General features: G+C 45.9%; 1 protein-coding gene across 1 annotated transcript; it reads left to right on the top strand.

Moving 5' to 3' along the window:
• The first annotated feature begins 11,927 nt into the window (after positions 1-11,927).
• LOC142563338 (neprilysin-1-like) lies at positions 11,928-14,531 on the top strand. The gene has a single exon (XM_075673898.1). It carries the CDS (start codon positions 11,928-11,930, stop codon positions 14,457-14,459), a length of 2,532 nt encoding a protein of 843 aa, XP_075530013.1. The 3' UTR covers positions 14,460-14,531.
• The last annotated feature ends 2,070 nt before the right edge of the window (positions 14,532-16,601 follow it).

The raw sequence follows: 16,601 nt of genomic DNA, 5'->3' as shown, positions 1-16,601 counted from the left end.
GCCCTTATGACGCACTCTGACGCATTCTAACAGTAAGCACTTATGAAGCGAACATAACGTTACCCTTGAGCGCACAAGTTCATCGACGTTCGTTTTGATCGGTACAGTCCATTTTGACAACGCAAGAAAATTACAGTGCCTGTACGACATATTCGCCTCAGTTGCGGGAATCGTAAATAGCTACGGTTGTCAATAGTGATACTGCTATTTTCATCCTAGTGGTACAGCATGGTAACATTTGTTGAATAATGAGTTGCGACAGGTAGCTAAGTTGTCGTCGCATAAAGAACGTTTTTGCTATTTCAAGAACACCGGTTTTCTGCTAGTAACCGTGTGCCACTTCTACAAACAACTAATTCAGGAGCACCTGCACAGTAGTATGCAAACAGTGAACCAACCTGGCAAGTTGGGGGGGGGGACCCAAATATGCGATAAGAGACGCAAACGGAATGGATGAAAATGGCCGATTGATATTTTCCAGAGCAACACTTTGTAGTTGGTAAAATTTTATATGTGCTATAGTTTCTCCACTGTTCAAGCGTTCACGTACAATAATTTAACCGTGCTTTCACGGCCTTCGTGTGGGGATATACGCGTAGGAGAAGACGGGTGACACACCTGCCTTTGCCAACGTGTAAATCAATTTTTGTTCCTCAAAGATTTAAAGGAACCTTTTGCTTAATACACGGTTCCAGCTTCGTCTGAACCAACCATTGCCAAACATCCTCGTATCAGCCGATAGCTTGTCTGGAAAAATACGCAACTTTCTGATAGTAGCGTGCCATTTTCTGACCGAGCGCGTTGTTCGTTGAATTATTTTAGTATTGTGGCTCGCAAGAATTATGCAAAGAAATGTGTGATCCTTTAATTGCTTTACCATTGTAGACATCCGAGTACTCAGTAGGACGAGCAAAGTGGTTTGAGGGAGATTATGGGCCCTACGATAATCAGAGCGTTCCTTCTCCACCTGCACACAGAAACTCTCACTGTCAAACTATGGCGTTACGGAAAGGTCCTGTTTGCGACAAGGGAAAGAAACGCATGATACGTAAAATGATAGAAACAATAGTAACGTGCTCCTTAATTTATGAGAAGTTGAGTTTCGTGCCGCACGCCATTAAAACAGAATTTCAAGGGATTCGGTTTTCATTTTAGGGGCGAAAACAGGACAATATCCGACTCAATAAAGATTATTATACTCCATAGCATATGAAGGTGTTGGGTGGTTGTTCGGCACACGGATACGGATGCCCGTCAGGCAGCCTTGTGCTTTAAATACCTTGAAAAGGGAGCCATACGTTTCGTTCAAGAACAGAGGCATGTTGAAAGTGTGCTAGGCTGGTTGCCTCGTGTAGACCTCTCGAGCATGGAACAATCTCAGTGCTAGCACATTGGCCCTACATGAGCTGGTGTTGACATTGACAATGATTCTGCTGTGAATGACACGCTTGGTAACGTTTGTGCAAAGGGCCAAAGAAAAGCACTAAAGAAAAGAAGTCCGTACGGCAAGGTTGTCCAAGGTGTTCCAATATAATTATCTGCTGCATATGTTGTGTGGAAGAAAGACAAGCGGGTTTTTTATATTTGAAATTTAGTGTTTAACGCTAAGGAAATAAGACTGAACGGTGCAAGGCACTGCGTCCAGGTTGAAGTCCAGTCTTCCGGACGCGGGCTCGAATCACATCCTTGGCACTTCTTTTAGTTCCACCCAGTGGCTATCGCACTGCACTCTTGAGCCTCGAGGTGTCTCATAATCTGCGCTGGCGATGGCACGTGAAACCCCAGGATTTAATTTTATTTTATTTTAAAGATATTTTCTTCTCTACTCGTGGAAATTGCAATATGCCCTGCTTCGATGTTACGGCCTTTTCCATCCCGTCAGGATGACCGAAGGATTTCTGTATGCTCAAATTATTGGTCACTTGAGGGACATGTATGACCTCACAGTGTCAACCAAACCGCTACCACCTCTTCATAAGTTGCTCATTGTTGCCACTCTATTGAGCGCATAACTTTATTGTAGGGTAAAACTTGCTTGGGCTAGTTGGTTCATGTTTAATTAGTAAAGGCAAGGCGCAGAAGACCAGGACTCAAGAAGAAGAACACAAACGACAGGACCGGCTCCACTCACAACTAAGTTTATTTCTGCAACAAGCCTGCCTTACGTAGGTTAATCAAGCCGAGGCACACACGATACTTTTGAAGTACAATACAGCAATCTATCGACCACTCTGGAATCATATCTGGCACAAAATATCAAATGAGCAAACAAGAACCTCACGTGGAGCAACACGGGAAGCAATTAATCGAGTATAGTCTTTTCCAAGCCAACGGAGACAAAAAACGAGGCATAAAAAGCACCGCCTACGCTTCACTATCAAACTAGAAGTATTTTAAATGTAGAGAGGTCGGCCGGATAATGGAGCATCTGGCCTGCTACTCTACGTAAGGGAAGGGGAAGAGGGGAAGAAAAAGGGTCACAATGGGGGATGATAATGGGAGGAATGAGGTGAAGGACACATTACACAACTGGTATCACAGGCGTGAGTCCAGGCCCATGTCACCTAGGAAACGTGAAAGAGCACGCATTGTCTCTGTCGTCTGCCAACTCTGTGGCCATGCGCCTAGCAAGAGGGCCTCCGACAGTCGTCTATTGGGTAAATGTCTCAAGGTATCTGCCATTGTCAGTCTTTCACGCGCATACTCAGGGCACACCACGAGCACATGGTCAAAGTCTCTACAGCGCCACACACTGAACAGTCCAGGGAGTCTGTCCGTCCAATAATGTGCAAATATTTGCACGTGAAGGCGACGCTTAATCGCAGTCTGTGTATCAGGCATGTATGAGGGCGTGGAATTCCACGCAGAATAGGAAATTTCATATCGGGATCCAGCCTTTTAAGGCGGACGTGACGAGCGTCTGGCTGGGCCCAGTATCTTCTCGTCGCACTCCTCATTAATTCCGACAGGAGGCATGTGATGTCCGGTCTGGAGAATGGCACTACAGTTCGCAGGCCATTGCTGAGGGCGCGCCTTGCTGCAGCATCGGCCATCTCATTACCGTTGGCCCACAGTGTCCCGGGATCCACTGGAACACTATGCGGTTGTGTTTTTCTTGAGCGCATGAAAGTAGCTCGGTGATCTGCAGTGCCAGAACTTGATATGCGGTGTGGCGCAGGAAGCATCCCAAAATTTGCGGCGCGGGTTTTGAGTCCGTGAAAATGCACCACTCTTGAGGTCTTTCCCCGCAGATGTGGCAGATCGCTTCCCGAATAGCCACAAGCTCTGCAGCGGTTGATGTAGAATTATGATCTAGTATAAAACCTCGACACTATCAAAATATCCACAACATAACACACTTCAAACGCCTAAGGCCCAGTCAGTGACAAAACCCGCACGATTATGGGAATAATGACCAACTAATAACACGGAAAAAACATGAATAGAGGCGTCTAAGTTGCTTGCCATGGTGCGAAGAGTGGCTAGCCGCGGAAAGAACCAAGAAGAAAAAGAAATAATTTTAAGTGACGGTGTTTCCTTCCTGATGGCGAGTGGTGCATCCATTCCACCGAGAAAGCCTCCCCTCCAGAGGATTTTACATGATCTGAAGGAAACGACCTTGTGGTGCTACAGGCCGATAAGGAGGGTGGCTTTGCTGTTATGCCGACTGGTGTTTTTCGTAAGAAAGCTTTGGTTGCTACAAACAAGAACTTCAAACAAGTGCATTTCAAGGTTCGACAGCAAAAAGGACTGGCTTTTCAACTTTTGGGAGAAATCAATTTAGAAAACCTGCACAAGAAGGCAAAGGATGAAAAAGGGAGGTTTCTTGAGATCTTCTTCAGCGTGAAGACACACAAGCCTGGATGCCCGTCGCGCACCATTGTTTCAGAAAGGGGAACATGCCAACGTCTTGTAAGCCGATACCTTCAGACACATCTAGGAAACGTGGTGAGCGACGACCCTTTCCTGGTAAGTAGTTCTCTGGAAGTGCAAAAGGACCTGAACACCTTGCCGCCTCATGAATACAACGCGTTCTCAATTGACATTGAAGATCTCTTCTATTCGGTCCCTCACCAAGGTCTCTTAGCGGTGGTCAGGGACAAGATCCAATCAACTGGTGAAGTCCATTTCCAGAATGCTGCAGGTGTAAGCGCGGACAATCTCACTTCCTTATTAGAGTTCTACCTGAACTCAACCGCCATTTTGTTTGAAGGAAATTTTTATGTGCAGAAGAAAGGGATATGCATCGGTTCTTCTGTAGCTCCTGTCCTTTGCGATATCTTCCTATCTGTTGTAGGAGCTGAGATCAGTAATAATCTTCGTGATCCTCATGTAGTGTCCATTTACAGATATGTTGATGATTTCTTGGTCATTTTGAAGGACGACCCTGAGCACGAATTAGATTCTACCGTTGAGAGAACCATGACTATCTTCTCGAACCACAGCCAGGGTCTCAGGTTTACCAAGGAAGTTCCGAACAGTGGTCAACTCCAGTTTTTGGATATCAGGCTAGTGTTTCTAAAGGAAGGCATCTGCTGGATGCACAATCCGCGTTTTTTGAAAGGCCTGCTACCGTTCGAGAGCGCCCATTCCAAGATTGTAAAGCGTGCAATTGCTACCAATTCTCTGCAAACTGCTTTAACGAAGTCTTCCATCCATTTGGTGTCAAGTAGCTTTAGCGCTAAAGTACGACGACTGCAACAGGCAGGCTTCTCGCCATGTCTGATTTCAGCTGTCTGCGAAACGATGCTCCAAAAACTCAAGCACCCGCCTCTTATCAGGGAGCCAGCTTCACGCAGTTCTGCTGCGGTAATTCCGTACCTTCATAAGGTATCGCACAACATTAAGAAAGTGGCGAGCAGGCATAATGTTCAGGTTGTCTTCTCGGCGCCTTGCAAGTTGCCTAAGCTTTGCGCCATGAACCGAGAAAAACGCCTGGGTTGTTCAATTCAGCATCAGAACAAGTTCACTGAATGCAGGACACGTGTCTTCTACCAAATCCCTCTAAGCTGTGGTCGCACCTATAACAGACAAACCGGTCGATGTTTCAATGAGCGTGCAAAGGAACGTTGTCGCAATCTGCGCAACAATGAAGGGAGTTTCCTTACAGAGCATTGCAGAGGCTGCACTAATTGCCGCCCTCAGTTTGACAAAACTAAATTTTTGAAGTTTGGAAAAGACAAATTGTGGAAGCCTATTTCATCAAGAAAGAGGGAAACACATGCGTCAGCAGGCCGTCCATTGTGCTTAGTGACAAGGAGACAACTTTTTTAGGTTTCATTTAGGCCTCATGTTAGAGTGATTTCGTTTAAGTTTTTCGGTCTGTCTTCCTTTTATTTAACTAGTTTTTATTTTGTTGACGATTTTCTAGTGGCTCTAAAGATTTGTTGTGTTTTTTCTTTTTTTTGACGCAGACACTGTTCTTTAGACCCTTTATCGTTCAACTGTTCTGTCCATTTCATTGTTTGTCCCATGGTTCATTTTTCGCGCGGTCACATGTTTTATCAATTTTTTAGGTGAGTGACTATTAGAGATTTTGGTTTTGACGCAGACGCTGTACTTCGACGCCTTTATTCATGTGTTTTCCAACTTATTAGTTGGTCATTATTCCCATAGTCGTGCGGGTTTTATCACTGACTGGGCCTTAGGCGTTTGAAGTGTGTTATGTTGTGGAAAGTTTGGTAGTGAAGCGTAGACGGTACATTTTATATCTCGTTTTTTGTCCCCGTTGGCTTGGAACAGACTATACTCGATTGATTGCTTCCCGTGCTGCTCCACGTGTGGTTCTTGTTTGCTCATTTGATATTTTGTGCCAGATATGATTCCTGAGTGGTCGATAGATTGCTGTATTGTACTTCTAAAGTTTCGTGTGTGACTCGGCTTGATTAACTTAGGTAAGGCAGGCTTGTTGCGGAAATAAACTTAGTTGTGAGTGGCGCCGGTCCTTTCGTTTGTGTTCTTCTTGAGTCCTGGCCTTCCGCGCCTTGCCTTCACTAATTTCTTGTAGCTTTTCTGTGCTGCATGGTGTACGCATCGTCAGTTATAGATCATTTTTAGGCCATCATTGTATGATGGTCTTTTGACCATCACTATATATTCTGGGGCATACATAGGCGTTCTGGGCCATTATATTTTCTGGGTAATCAAAAGAAAGATGGGCAAAAAAATAAAGAGAAAAAGAACTAACTACAATGTACACTTTATTTCCTTTTGAACGCAGAGACTACAACACCGAGTCGTTCAATAGTGAATTCAAGGACCTCAAAAGACAGATGGAATGCATAGAAGAAAGACGTAAAGATGTCGTCATTTACGCGCGTTCAGAGAGGCTTAGGCGAAATACAAACTAAGAGGGCGATAGGGGAAGAACATATGCAGCGAAGGACGAAATAAGAAAAACTTAATATGAGAACAAGGTCTCGGCGGATGAAAGCGCCACTGAAAAGCATTTGTAGAGCGATGGTGTAATTTCCTTGGCATCGAAAGATGGCCAAAATGAAAAGATGAATTCGTAAGCGATTATGTTAAACTAGTGCCAAGGCTCGATGAGGATAGTGAAATAGGGCTTGAAAAATCAGTCACTGCATATGAAATTAATCAATAAGTTCAAGATTTCGGCGAAGACGAGACGGCTGGGCTGGGTGGCCTTGGATCAGCGTTCTATAATATCATTAAGAATCAAGTAGCAAAATTACATTGCCATGTTATATAGAGCAGAAGCCTATCATAATAAACAAATGCCTCCATCATTCAAAACAAGTCACGTAGTAGTAATACCAAAACCAATCAACCTCAGAAATTGCAAGAAGTAGAGTCTTATCGTCTCATAAGTTTGACAAACGTAGGCCAGAAGATATTTACATAATAGTAATAACAAGAACACTTCAGTAAGCAGTTAAAACTGTAGCTGGCCCCCGTCAAACGTGCGGTATTAAAGGAAGAACCCTTTTCACAATTATATGTACCGTCAGAATGGTACTGGAAAGTTGTTATAGGTATTCCAAGAACATATAAATGGTGCAATTAGATTTAGAGAAAGCTGTTGACGGAGCCGCACTGGCCTTATGTTCGTACTGTTAAAAATAATTAGCGTAGACAGTGTGATTAGTGAATGAGCAAAAATGGCGTATAAGAACTACACTGGTAAGCTTATTGTTCACAATAAACTTAGTAAAGCAATATCAGTAAAGTCTGGTGTGTTGCCAAGAATGCTCGGCCTATATGCCCAGCCAGAACGGTTCAATATATTGAACTGTTCTGTTTAAAATTTTTCAACAACGAAGAGGTATGCGGCCATCGCCGCACGAAATTAAAGTGCCATCATACGCAGGCGACACCGCCATCGTCCGCCAAAATCAAGGAAGCATCGAAAGTGCTATTAACGAAGCAAAAACGTTTTGCATCTTAACTGGCAGCGCCATTAGTCGGCGAAAATGGCCTAGGATTCTGACACGGTGAACTGGACGCGCGGGCGACACAATTTGAAGGTATAAAGGTTACTGATATTGATTTCTGTCTTCGCGGAATACGCGTCACTACTTGCTGGTATGCTTATTATGATATACGTATGTGTGACAATCGTCCTTCGTTTAATACCTTGGTGTCCCGCCTCCATACTGTCGCGAAACCAAAGAACAATGGACGGATGAATTCGAACGTGTTTGATCGCAAACAACAAAGCGGGGCGGAGGCGATTTTTCGATTTTTACACGTGCAACTGTGCGTAATATGTTTGTCGTAACAAGTGTGTTCCAGATGCATCGAGAGGACTGCATGGCAAGAGTGTGCACGCAAAAGTTACACATACTGTTTGCTGCTTTTATCTGGGGATCGTATGGGGACCGCACTAGTCGTCTAAACTTATTTCATTTCGTTGAAAAATGAAGGGCAGGAGTTGTCAAATTTATTTCTCAGCAGGATGTTCCGCGGTTCTTTTTCTTAAGATATCAAGGCGATGGTTTCCTCCCGAGTTTCTTCTTTTTTTCATGTGAATTTTTTAGTAATACGTTACCGGAGTATATAGTGTAATCATAATCTGCCGAGCATATTGCGGTGAAATTATTTATGGAGAAAGTCTTGCAATTTTTAAGGGCAACAGAATTGGACAAGCGGCTGTAGCATGAACAGATGGTTCATAGTGCTGCAAGTGCTAATGTGCTGTGCGGTGATAATATGCGGTGACAGTGACCGACTGTGATTGTATGTCAGTGCTCCTTTCTTTCTTTATCTCTACTTTTTTATCACTTTAACTCCCTCTCCCCTGTTTCCCCAGCGTAGGGCAGCAAACCGGACCTTCCCCTCTGGTTAACCTCCCTGCCTTTCCCCTTTCCTCTGTCTCTCTCTATGGAGAAAGTCATTGATGTGTTTCGCTTACTGAAAAAAAACTTTTCTACTGAATAGATCTCGTCTGTCTTCCAAAGAAATTGTATAGAAACTTGCTTGATCTTGTGTGTCCTGTGCCTTGCTGTCACTCCATTTATGTATTAGAACCAGAACGTGATGTTGTGAATCGCGTTAATGTTGTTTTGTTGGTGCTGCTGCCCCAAAACATGGCTCGTACCCACGAGGGTGATTGGCCACAGTGGTCTTATTGAAAGCTAAACCAAACAAAGCGCTTCAAGAAGAGGTCTGTCCGAGCATCCACTAAGACGTTTTTCTTCCTACTGCCCACCGGCACGTTCCCTGTAAAATGTTGGCCGAAATAAAGTTTTGTTTATTTTTGGAGTACTTAATTTTAAATATGTTACAAACCCAAAACTATCGAACATATTTTTTAGACTGCTCTGGCTCTGTTTTCCTAGAAGGGGGTGGGGGGAGGGAAGGGCATCTTACAGAGGACACTCAAAAAGGAAGTTTCGCTTGCGCCTTACGGGATTCGATTCTTGCCCTTTGACCAGACAGGGGTCATACTTTGTGATTTGCTGATGTCGTTGAAAACGCACAGCATATGAAAGACCCGCCGTGGTTGCTCAGTGGCTATGGTGTTGGGCTGCTGAGTACGAGGTCGCGGGATCGAATCCCGGCCACGGCGGCCGCATATCGATGGGCGCGGAATGCGAAAACACTCGTATACTTAGATTTAGGTGCACGTTAAGGAACCCCTGGTGGTGAAAATTTCCGGAGTCCTCCACTAGGGCGTGCCTCATAATCAGAAACTGGTTTTGGCACGTAAAACCCCTTAATATTTAGCATATGAAAGACGCGTATGGATGTAAGACACGAGCATGTTAAACCGCAGCCGGAAAAAGTGCAATTTAAGCAGGGCATTATGTACATCTCAGATGTCTTCAGGGCAGAATTGTCGCAGAATGGTTACTTATGTTTGATGAGTTGCCAACATAAGAACCTTACCAATCCAACAACACGCCACGAAGAACCAATCTCCTTATAGAACAATGTAATCAAGTGTGCGTTTGTTTGATTCCAAGTCGTGAATTCTTCTCTATTGTAAGTGGAAATATTCAGAAATCAAGAAATTGAAAAGTCATGTTAGCCGAACGATCAAAAGCGCTGCGTTAAGGCCTTCCGGGTACGGGTTCGAATTCCACTTCTTACAGTGGCTCACATATTTTGGACTGGCGAAGGAAAGAGCAGTGGGATTAGCACTGCTCTGGTTTGGCACTGAGCCGTGTTCCCTCAAGGGCTGCAGAAGACAGTGTCAACTTTTCCCTTCCTCATAAAGAACCACTTCTCTCTCTCTCTCAGTTCACGTCCAGTCAGGGTGGCCGAGCGGTCCAATGTTCCTTCCGGGACTTCCGGGCCTTGATTCGAATTCGACTCCGGACAGCTTCTCTTTCTTTGTAACAAGGAAATGTAAGATCGAACAGAAAACGAAACCAGGGAATCACCAGGCTCGCATAGGGGCGGTAAAGGGCCGCTACGCTTGACATGCACTTCATTAGGAAAGGATATTGAAAACATACAAATGGAAATTACGAACAAGAGAAAGAAAGAGAAACCAACAAGATGACACACCAGAAAGGCTCGAGTGAAATAATAGCAACGAATCAATGGGAACTCAAAGAACTGTCATGGCAAGTAGCACTAATTATAGAGCAAGAGACAAACAGATTACTCCACCTAGTGCATTTGTGCACGTTATTATCATTTATTAAGAACTATTGTGCACAATAAAACAAAAAGAAATTTTTAACAGCGCTTAAAAAAATTATCCATTCCATTATAATGGATTGCGACGTGTGATGAAGATAATCATCGACAATGAACATGACCCTGCAATGCCATTCAAGTAGGGCAGCTGAATACCGTAGCTCAAGCATTTTTTATTAGCTATACTTCTACACTTCACATATGCGCAAAACTGCATGCTTTGGTTTGCCAACGTTGTTCATAAAAAAACAGCGCAAACTCTCGTATGGGTAACACAGAAAACGACAGGATACGATACTGTGTCATTTTGCGGTCGCGTGCGAAATACATCGCCGCGCCTTTTTTTCAACAATCTCCCCTCGTTTTGTAGGAATATAGATATGGTGCTGAGAGATGCACAGTCTACCGCAAAAGTTTGTGGACCACGCGAGACTAAGGCTTAGAGTGCAAGTGCGACTCTTCGTCAACTATACCGTAGCGACCCCTGCTGTCGAGATCAACGTTAGACTGGAAATGTCAGAGCTGACAAGATGGAAAATTCTACAATATCAAGGACTATTGCTATGTCCAGAATAGCACGCCCATATAGTTTCATGCAATAATTACTAGATAGAACTCTGACGCTGCGATCGTTCAGTCACCATTGGAATGATGTGAAATACCTGGACTTGTCTAATCTTCGTACTTGTGGATTCATACGTTCTTGTGCCTTTGTTTATTACGCTTTGTCTGTCTTAACTGTCCTTAATTTCAAAGCGATCATACGTGCTGCTTGTCGATGCATGAGCCCGCGGCCTAATGGTTGCAATATCAGGCTTCTAGCTGTGCTACAGGTCCTGTGCACGATTGCTGCCGTCGGACAACCCTAATACTGTTGGTTTAAATATGTAATACAAAGCACATTGTTCAGAATGACGAACCTTCAAATTCGCACGCTAGCTGAACCGCCCCGATTGCAGCTCCCGTAGATACCAGCGCCAGAGTTCCCTCTAGCAATTATTGTATGAAACTCTACGTAGCACGCCAGTCTGCAGCGGCCCGCGCCAGATACACCGATATGAGTTTTCCAATAATGGTGCTGTCAAGACAAAAGCGCCTCGCCCCGGCTGCCGAAGCGCCCGTTGCGAGAGCCATGTCGAAAGGAGACAATCCTCGTGGCGAGTAAACAAACCTGACACGCGGCGAATCACAAAAAGACACTTCTAGCCAAGCAGTGCTCTCGACGGCAGCTAACGCACCGGAAGTGTTTGTCGCAGAGATCTTCAAAGTTGTTGTTGTTGTTGTTGTTGTTGTTGTTGTTGTTGTTGTTGTTGTTGTTGTTGTTGTTGTTGTTGTTGTTGTCTATCAACTATGTGGCTCCTCCCCACTATGGCGGTTTGACCAAAAAAATGGATGGAGAATTTCAATTTATAATGATGAATAAATTTGAGAATACCTATGGACTTAGCGCTGTAGAACTTAAGATTGCCTCTCAAGCTAAAATCAGCGAAGTCACACCGAGTTAAAAACCGTTATTTGCCCGTACGTGACAACAGTTGCAGTTTTCGTCTGCTACTGCTGGCACAGGTTATTCGGCAGAGTGTTAAAGATCTATTCGTGCACAGAAGGCAAAATGAGCGGGATAGCTCATGCGATTCAGATGTTTCTTAATTTCGTGTTTCTTTGTTTATTTATTCGTTTCTTACTTCTCTTGCAAAGCTAAGAGGCCAGAAAATCTCTCCGTACACGACGGCCGATTTTCAGAAGGTACCCCCGCGGTTGGTATGAGCCACAGTTCCTGACGTCATCATCGGCATCACGTGCCAAGTGATGGCATCATGGGCACAAGCCACAGAAGAAGAAGAAGCTTCAGCCTCGATCAGCTAGGCCTGCGCTACACGACAATGTCTCTGATCGCCGACGACAGAGACGGCGACGTACAGGACGACCGTGGAGAGCAGCCTCTTTCTGATTGCTCGCGCTCCGCAGAGCTGTCTGAGGTGGCGCCGCCGTCAGACTCTAAATGCAAGACTGTCCAAACACGGTCGCGGTCGCAAGTGCTGGCGCCCCGCTCTCCCCGACGCCTGCCATACATGGCCGTATGCAGCATTGGCCTCATCGTGGTCATCGCGGGAGTGACCATTACCGCCTACAAGTTTCAACCGGGCGACGCCCTAATGGCGCTTTTCAAGCACACCATGGCATTCCTGCGACACTGGGGAAACGCGTCAGTCACCGGCGTCGGCGAAAGCGGCTCACTACACGAGGTGGACAGCCGCTACTTGGTCAAGCAAGAAAGGAAAGTTGTGCCATCCAAGTCCAGCTGCCGGAGCGATGTGTGTCTATGGACCGAGAACTACTTGCGAGGCCGAATAGACCCGGTCGTAAACCCGTGCGTGGACTTCTACGGTCACGTCTGCTCCCGACAGTGGGCGTCTCGCGACCTGGACCTGCTGTCCAGAGCATACAGGGAGCGGGCGGCAGGCATGATGATGATGGACATCGAGAGGTTCTTTCGGGATTACCTCAAAGAGAATGAGGAGCGTTACCACAAGTACCCCGGCGTCTTCCTCCATCAGGCCATCTCTTTGCTCCCCAAGTGCCAATCCGAAGAGAAAGATGATAAAAACCTCACGTCCCTGAGAGCTCTCCTGGAAGAATACAACCTTGGTAATTGGCCCTACAAAAGGGCTCCGCGGGGTTCAAACATCGTCGCGGTATCGGCTTTCGTGGACCGAGACCTCGGTGTCTTCCCTTTCGCTAGAGTGTCCCTTCGCAGGCCCTTCGAGGATGATCGCGCATACACTGTCCACATCAGCGTACCTAGCCTAACGCTGAAGAGATACAACCTTGCGTACCTCGATGAGCCATCGAAAAATTTTACTCAAAAGGTAACTCTCGCGTTGTCACTCTTCGACAAGGCGCAAGATGTTGCCGAGCAAGCGGAAGCTATAGCCCACCTTGAGACGGAGCTCCACCACATAATGTCGGCACCACGCTTCATCGAGTTTCCAGACAGAATGAAAAGCGTTGGACAGCTCGACAGCAAGGGGAAGTGGGACTGGAAAGCGTACCTCAATATCCTGTTTCAAGACATAGAGACATTCGAAAGCGACACGTCCGTGGCCGTTATGAACCATGACTACGTCACCAAGCTTGCCGCCATACTTGACGAAACGGACATGGTTGCCCTTTTGAACTACGTGGGCTACCGCATCGTAGTGCATGTGTCCCCGTTGTTGGCCAAGTCCGCCAGCCCTCTGCTGCGTTTGAGCCACGACAACTACCTGGAGTTTGTCCCAGAGCGGCGTCAAGCCTGCATGCACCTGCTAGAGCGACTGTACAAGCACGGCATGCGCTTTTTTGGCCGCATGACCTTCAGCAAGAACAACTCCACGTTACTTTTGAAGCACTACGACTACAGTATGTCTAACCTCGAAGTGCATCTCAAGAGCAGCATGACGGATCGCCTACTTTCGTCTTCTTCTTGGCTGGACCGCTCGGCGATCGGCATTGGCGTCGACAAGATCGAGAACATGCGCGTTGTATTTCTCGGCAGCACAGACGATGTTAACACCATCGCCAGCTATTACAGCTTCAATGCTCAGCCCCTTGATTCAAGCCACCTAGTCGAAAGCTTCCGTGAGATTCAAGCCGGAACCATGAACGTCTACTGGGAGACCAGGCCTCCGAAGGAGGACTTCGACGCCAGGTATGACCACACCGCCCTTTCACCAGGACACGAGTACTTCTTCGGTCGCAACATGCTCTTCATTCCACACGCGAGCATTGCCTTCCTCAACGACATTACTAAGAACATCGACCCTATATTCTTTCCACTTATACTCGCTGAAATCTTCCGAGGCATGTTCGGGGCCGTGGATAGGCGCGGGGCCACCGTAGACCACAACCTCGCTGTGGCCACTTGGTGGAACGCCGACGAGATCAGCAAGTTCTCGCAGCTCGAGCTCTGCTTCCAGGACCAGTACTACGTCGACATTGCCGACCTCATAGGGGACAACTTCGAGGCACGGTTAAGACTGGATGAAAACATCGCAGACAACGCCATCATTGGGCCGCTTTACGACATGTACATGAAAGCACTCTTGTCCCAGGACGGTGCCGACAGGCTGAAGGTCTCGTTGGACGGGCGGCAGCTCAGCATGGAGCAACTGTTTTTCGTCCTCTATGCCGTGGGACTGTGCGACAATCCGAACAGCGATGTCTGGAAGCGTAAGCTGAATTTCAGTGAGATACCCGGCAAACTACGAGTCAACATTCCTCTTAAGAACTTCGCCAAGTTCTCGACTGCCTTCAACTGCCCCATAGGCGCTCCCATGAACCCCACTCGCAAGTGCACTGTCTGGTGAAATGGCATCACGCCATACTTCTATCCACGAGTTCTTTCGACAAGGACTAGGTTGATGGCGAATGTCAAAGCACTTGGGTCAAATACCAGTGTTCAAAGAGTACGTACTCGTGAGCTGACATGATTTCTTGCTGTTCGCCATGTAGAAAAAAAGCTGGTAAGAACTCGAATTAGCCTAGACTTGAGGAGGGAACGGAAGAAACTGGTACACAAGAAGCCAATCAATGAGTTAGCGGTAAGAGGTAAACTAGAGGAATTCCGGATCAAGCTGCAGGACAGGTACTCGGCTTTAACTGAGGAAGAGGACCTTAGTGTTGCAGCAATGAACGACAATCTCATGGGCATCATTAAGGAGTGCGCAATAGAAGTCAGTGGTAACGCCGTTATACAGGAAACCAGTAAGCTATCGCAGGAGACGAAAGATCTGATCAAGAAACGCCAATGTATGAAAGCCTCTAACCCTACAGCTAGAATAGAACTGGCAGAACTTTCTAAGTTAATCAACAAGCGTAAGACAGCGGACATCAGAAACTATAATATGGATAGAATTGAACAGGCTCTCAGGAACGGAGGAAGCCTAAAAACAGTGAAGAAGAAACTAGGAATAGGCAAGAATCAGATGTGTGCGTTAAGAGACAAAGCCGGCAATATCATTACTAATATGGATGAGATAGTTCAAGTGGCTGAGGAGTTCTATGGAGATTTATACAGTACCAGTGGCACCCACGACGATAGTGGAAGAGAGAATAGCCTAGGGGAATTCGAAATCCCACAGGTAACGCCAGAAGAACTAAAGAAAGCCTTAGGAGCTATGCAAAGGGGGAAGGCAGCTGGGGAGGATCAGGTAACAGCAGATTTGTTGAAGGATGGTGGTCAGATTGTTCTAGAGAAACTGGCCACCCTGTATACGCAATGCCTCATAACCTCGAGCGTACCGGAATCTTGGAAGAACGCTAACATAATCCTAATCCATAAGAAAGGGGACGCCAAAGACTTGAAAAATTATAGACCGATCAGCTTACTGTCCGTTGCCTACAAAGTATTTACTAAGGTAATCGCAAATAGAATCAGGAACACATTAGACTTCTGTCAACCAAAGGAACAGGCAGGATTCCGTAAAGGCTACTCAACAATAGACCATATTCACACTGTCAATCAAGTGATAGAGAAATGTGCAGAATATAACCAACCCTTATATATAGCTTTCATTGATTACGAGAAAGCGTTTGATTCAGTCGAAACCCCAGCAGTCATGGAGGCATTACGGAATCAGGGTGTAGATGAGCCATATTTAAAAATACTGGAAGATATCTATAGCGGCTCCACAGCCACCGTAGTCCTCCACAAAGAAAGCAACAAAATCCCTATAAAGAAAGGCGTCAGACAGGGAGATACGATATCTCCAATGCTGTTCACAGCATGTTTACAGGAGGTATTCAGAGGCCTGGAGTGGGAAGAATTGGGGATAAAAGTTGATGGAGAATACCTTAGCAACTTGTGATTCGCTGATGATATTGCCTTGCTTAGTAACTCAGGAGACCAATTGCAATGCATGCTCACTGACCTGGAGAGGCAAAGCAGAAGGGTGGGTCTGAAAATTAATCTGCAGAAAACTAAAGTATTGTTTAACAGTCTCGGAAGAGAACAGCAGTTTACGATAGGTAGCGAAGCACTGGAAGTGGTAAGGGAATACATCTACTTAGGGCAGGTAGTGACCACGGATCCGGATCATGGGACTGAAATAACCAGAAGAATAAGAATGGGCTGGGGTGCGTTTGGCAGGCATTCTCAAATCATGAACAGCAGGTTGACACTATCCCTCAAAAGGAAAGTGTATAACAGCTGTGTGTTACTAGTACTCACATATGGGGCAGAAACCTGGAGGCTTACGAAAAGGGTTCTGCTGAAATTGAGGACGACGCAACGAGCTATGGAAAGAATAATGATGGGTGTAACGTTAAGGGATAAGAAAAGAGCAGATTGGGTGAGGCAACAAACGCGGGTAAACGACATCTTAGTTGAAATCAAGAAAAAGAAATGGGCATGGGCAGGACATGTAATGAGGAGGGAAGATAACCGATGGTCATTAAGGGTTACGGACTGGATTCCAAGGGAAGGGAAGCGTAGCAGGGGGCGGCAGAAA

This window comes from Dermacentor variabilis, chromosome 11 (assembly GCF_050947875.1).
Source record: "Dermacentor variabilis isolate Ectoservices chromosome 11, ASM5094787v1, whole genome shotgun sequence".
Classification (NCBI taxonomy): domain Eukaryota; kingdom Metazoa; phylum Arthropoda; class Arachnida; order Ixodida; family Ixodidae; genus Dermacentor; species Dermacentor variabilis.
Note: the sequence above shows the minus strand (reverse complement) of the source record. Positions and strands in the feature narration are given on the sequence as shown.

What these genes read in the sequence shown, in the direction of transcription:
- LOC142563338 (XM_075673898.1), top strand. Translation starts at nt 11,928, where the DNA reads ATGGGCACAAGCCACAGAAGAAGAAGAAGCTTCAGCCTCGATCAGCTA.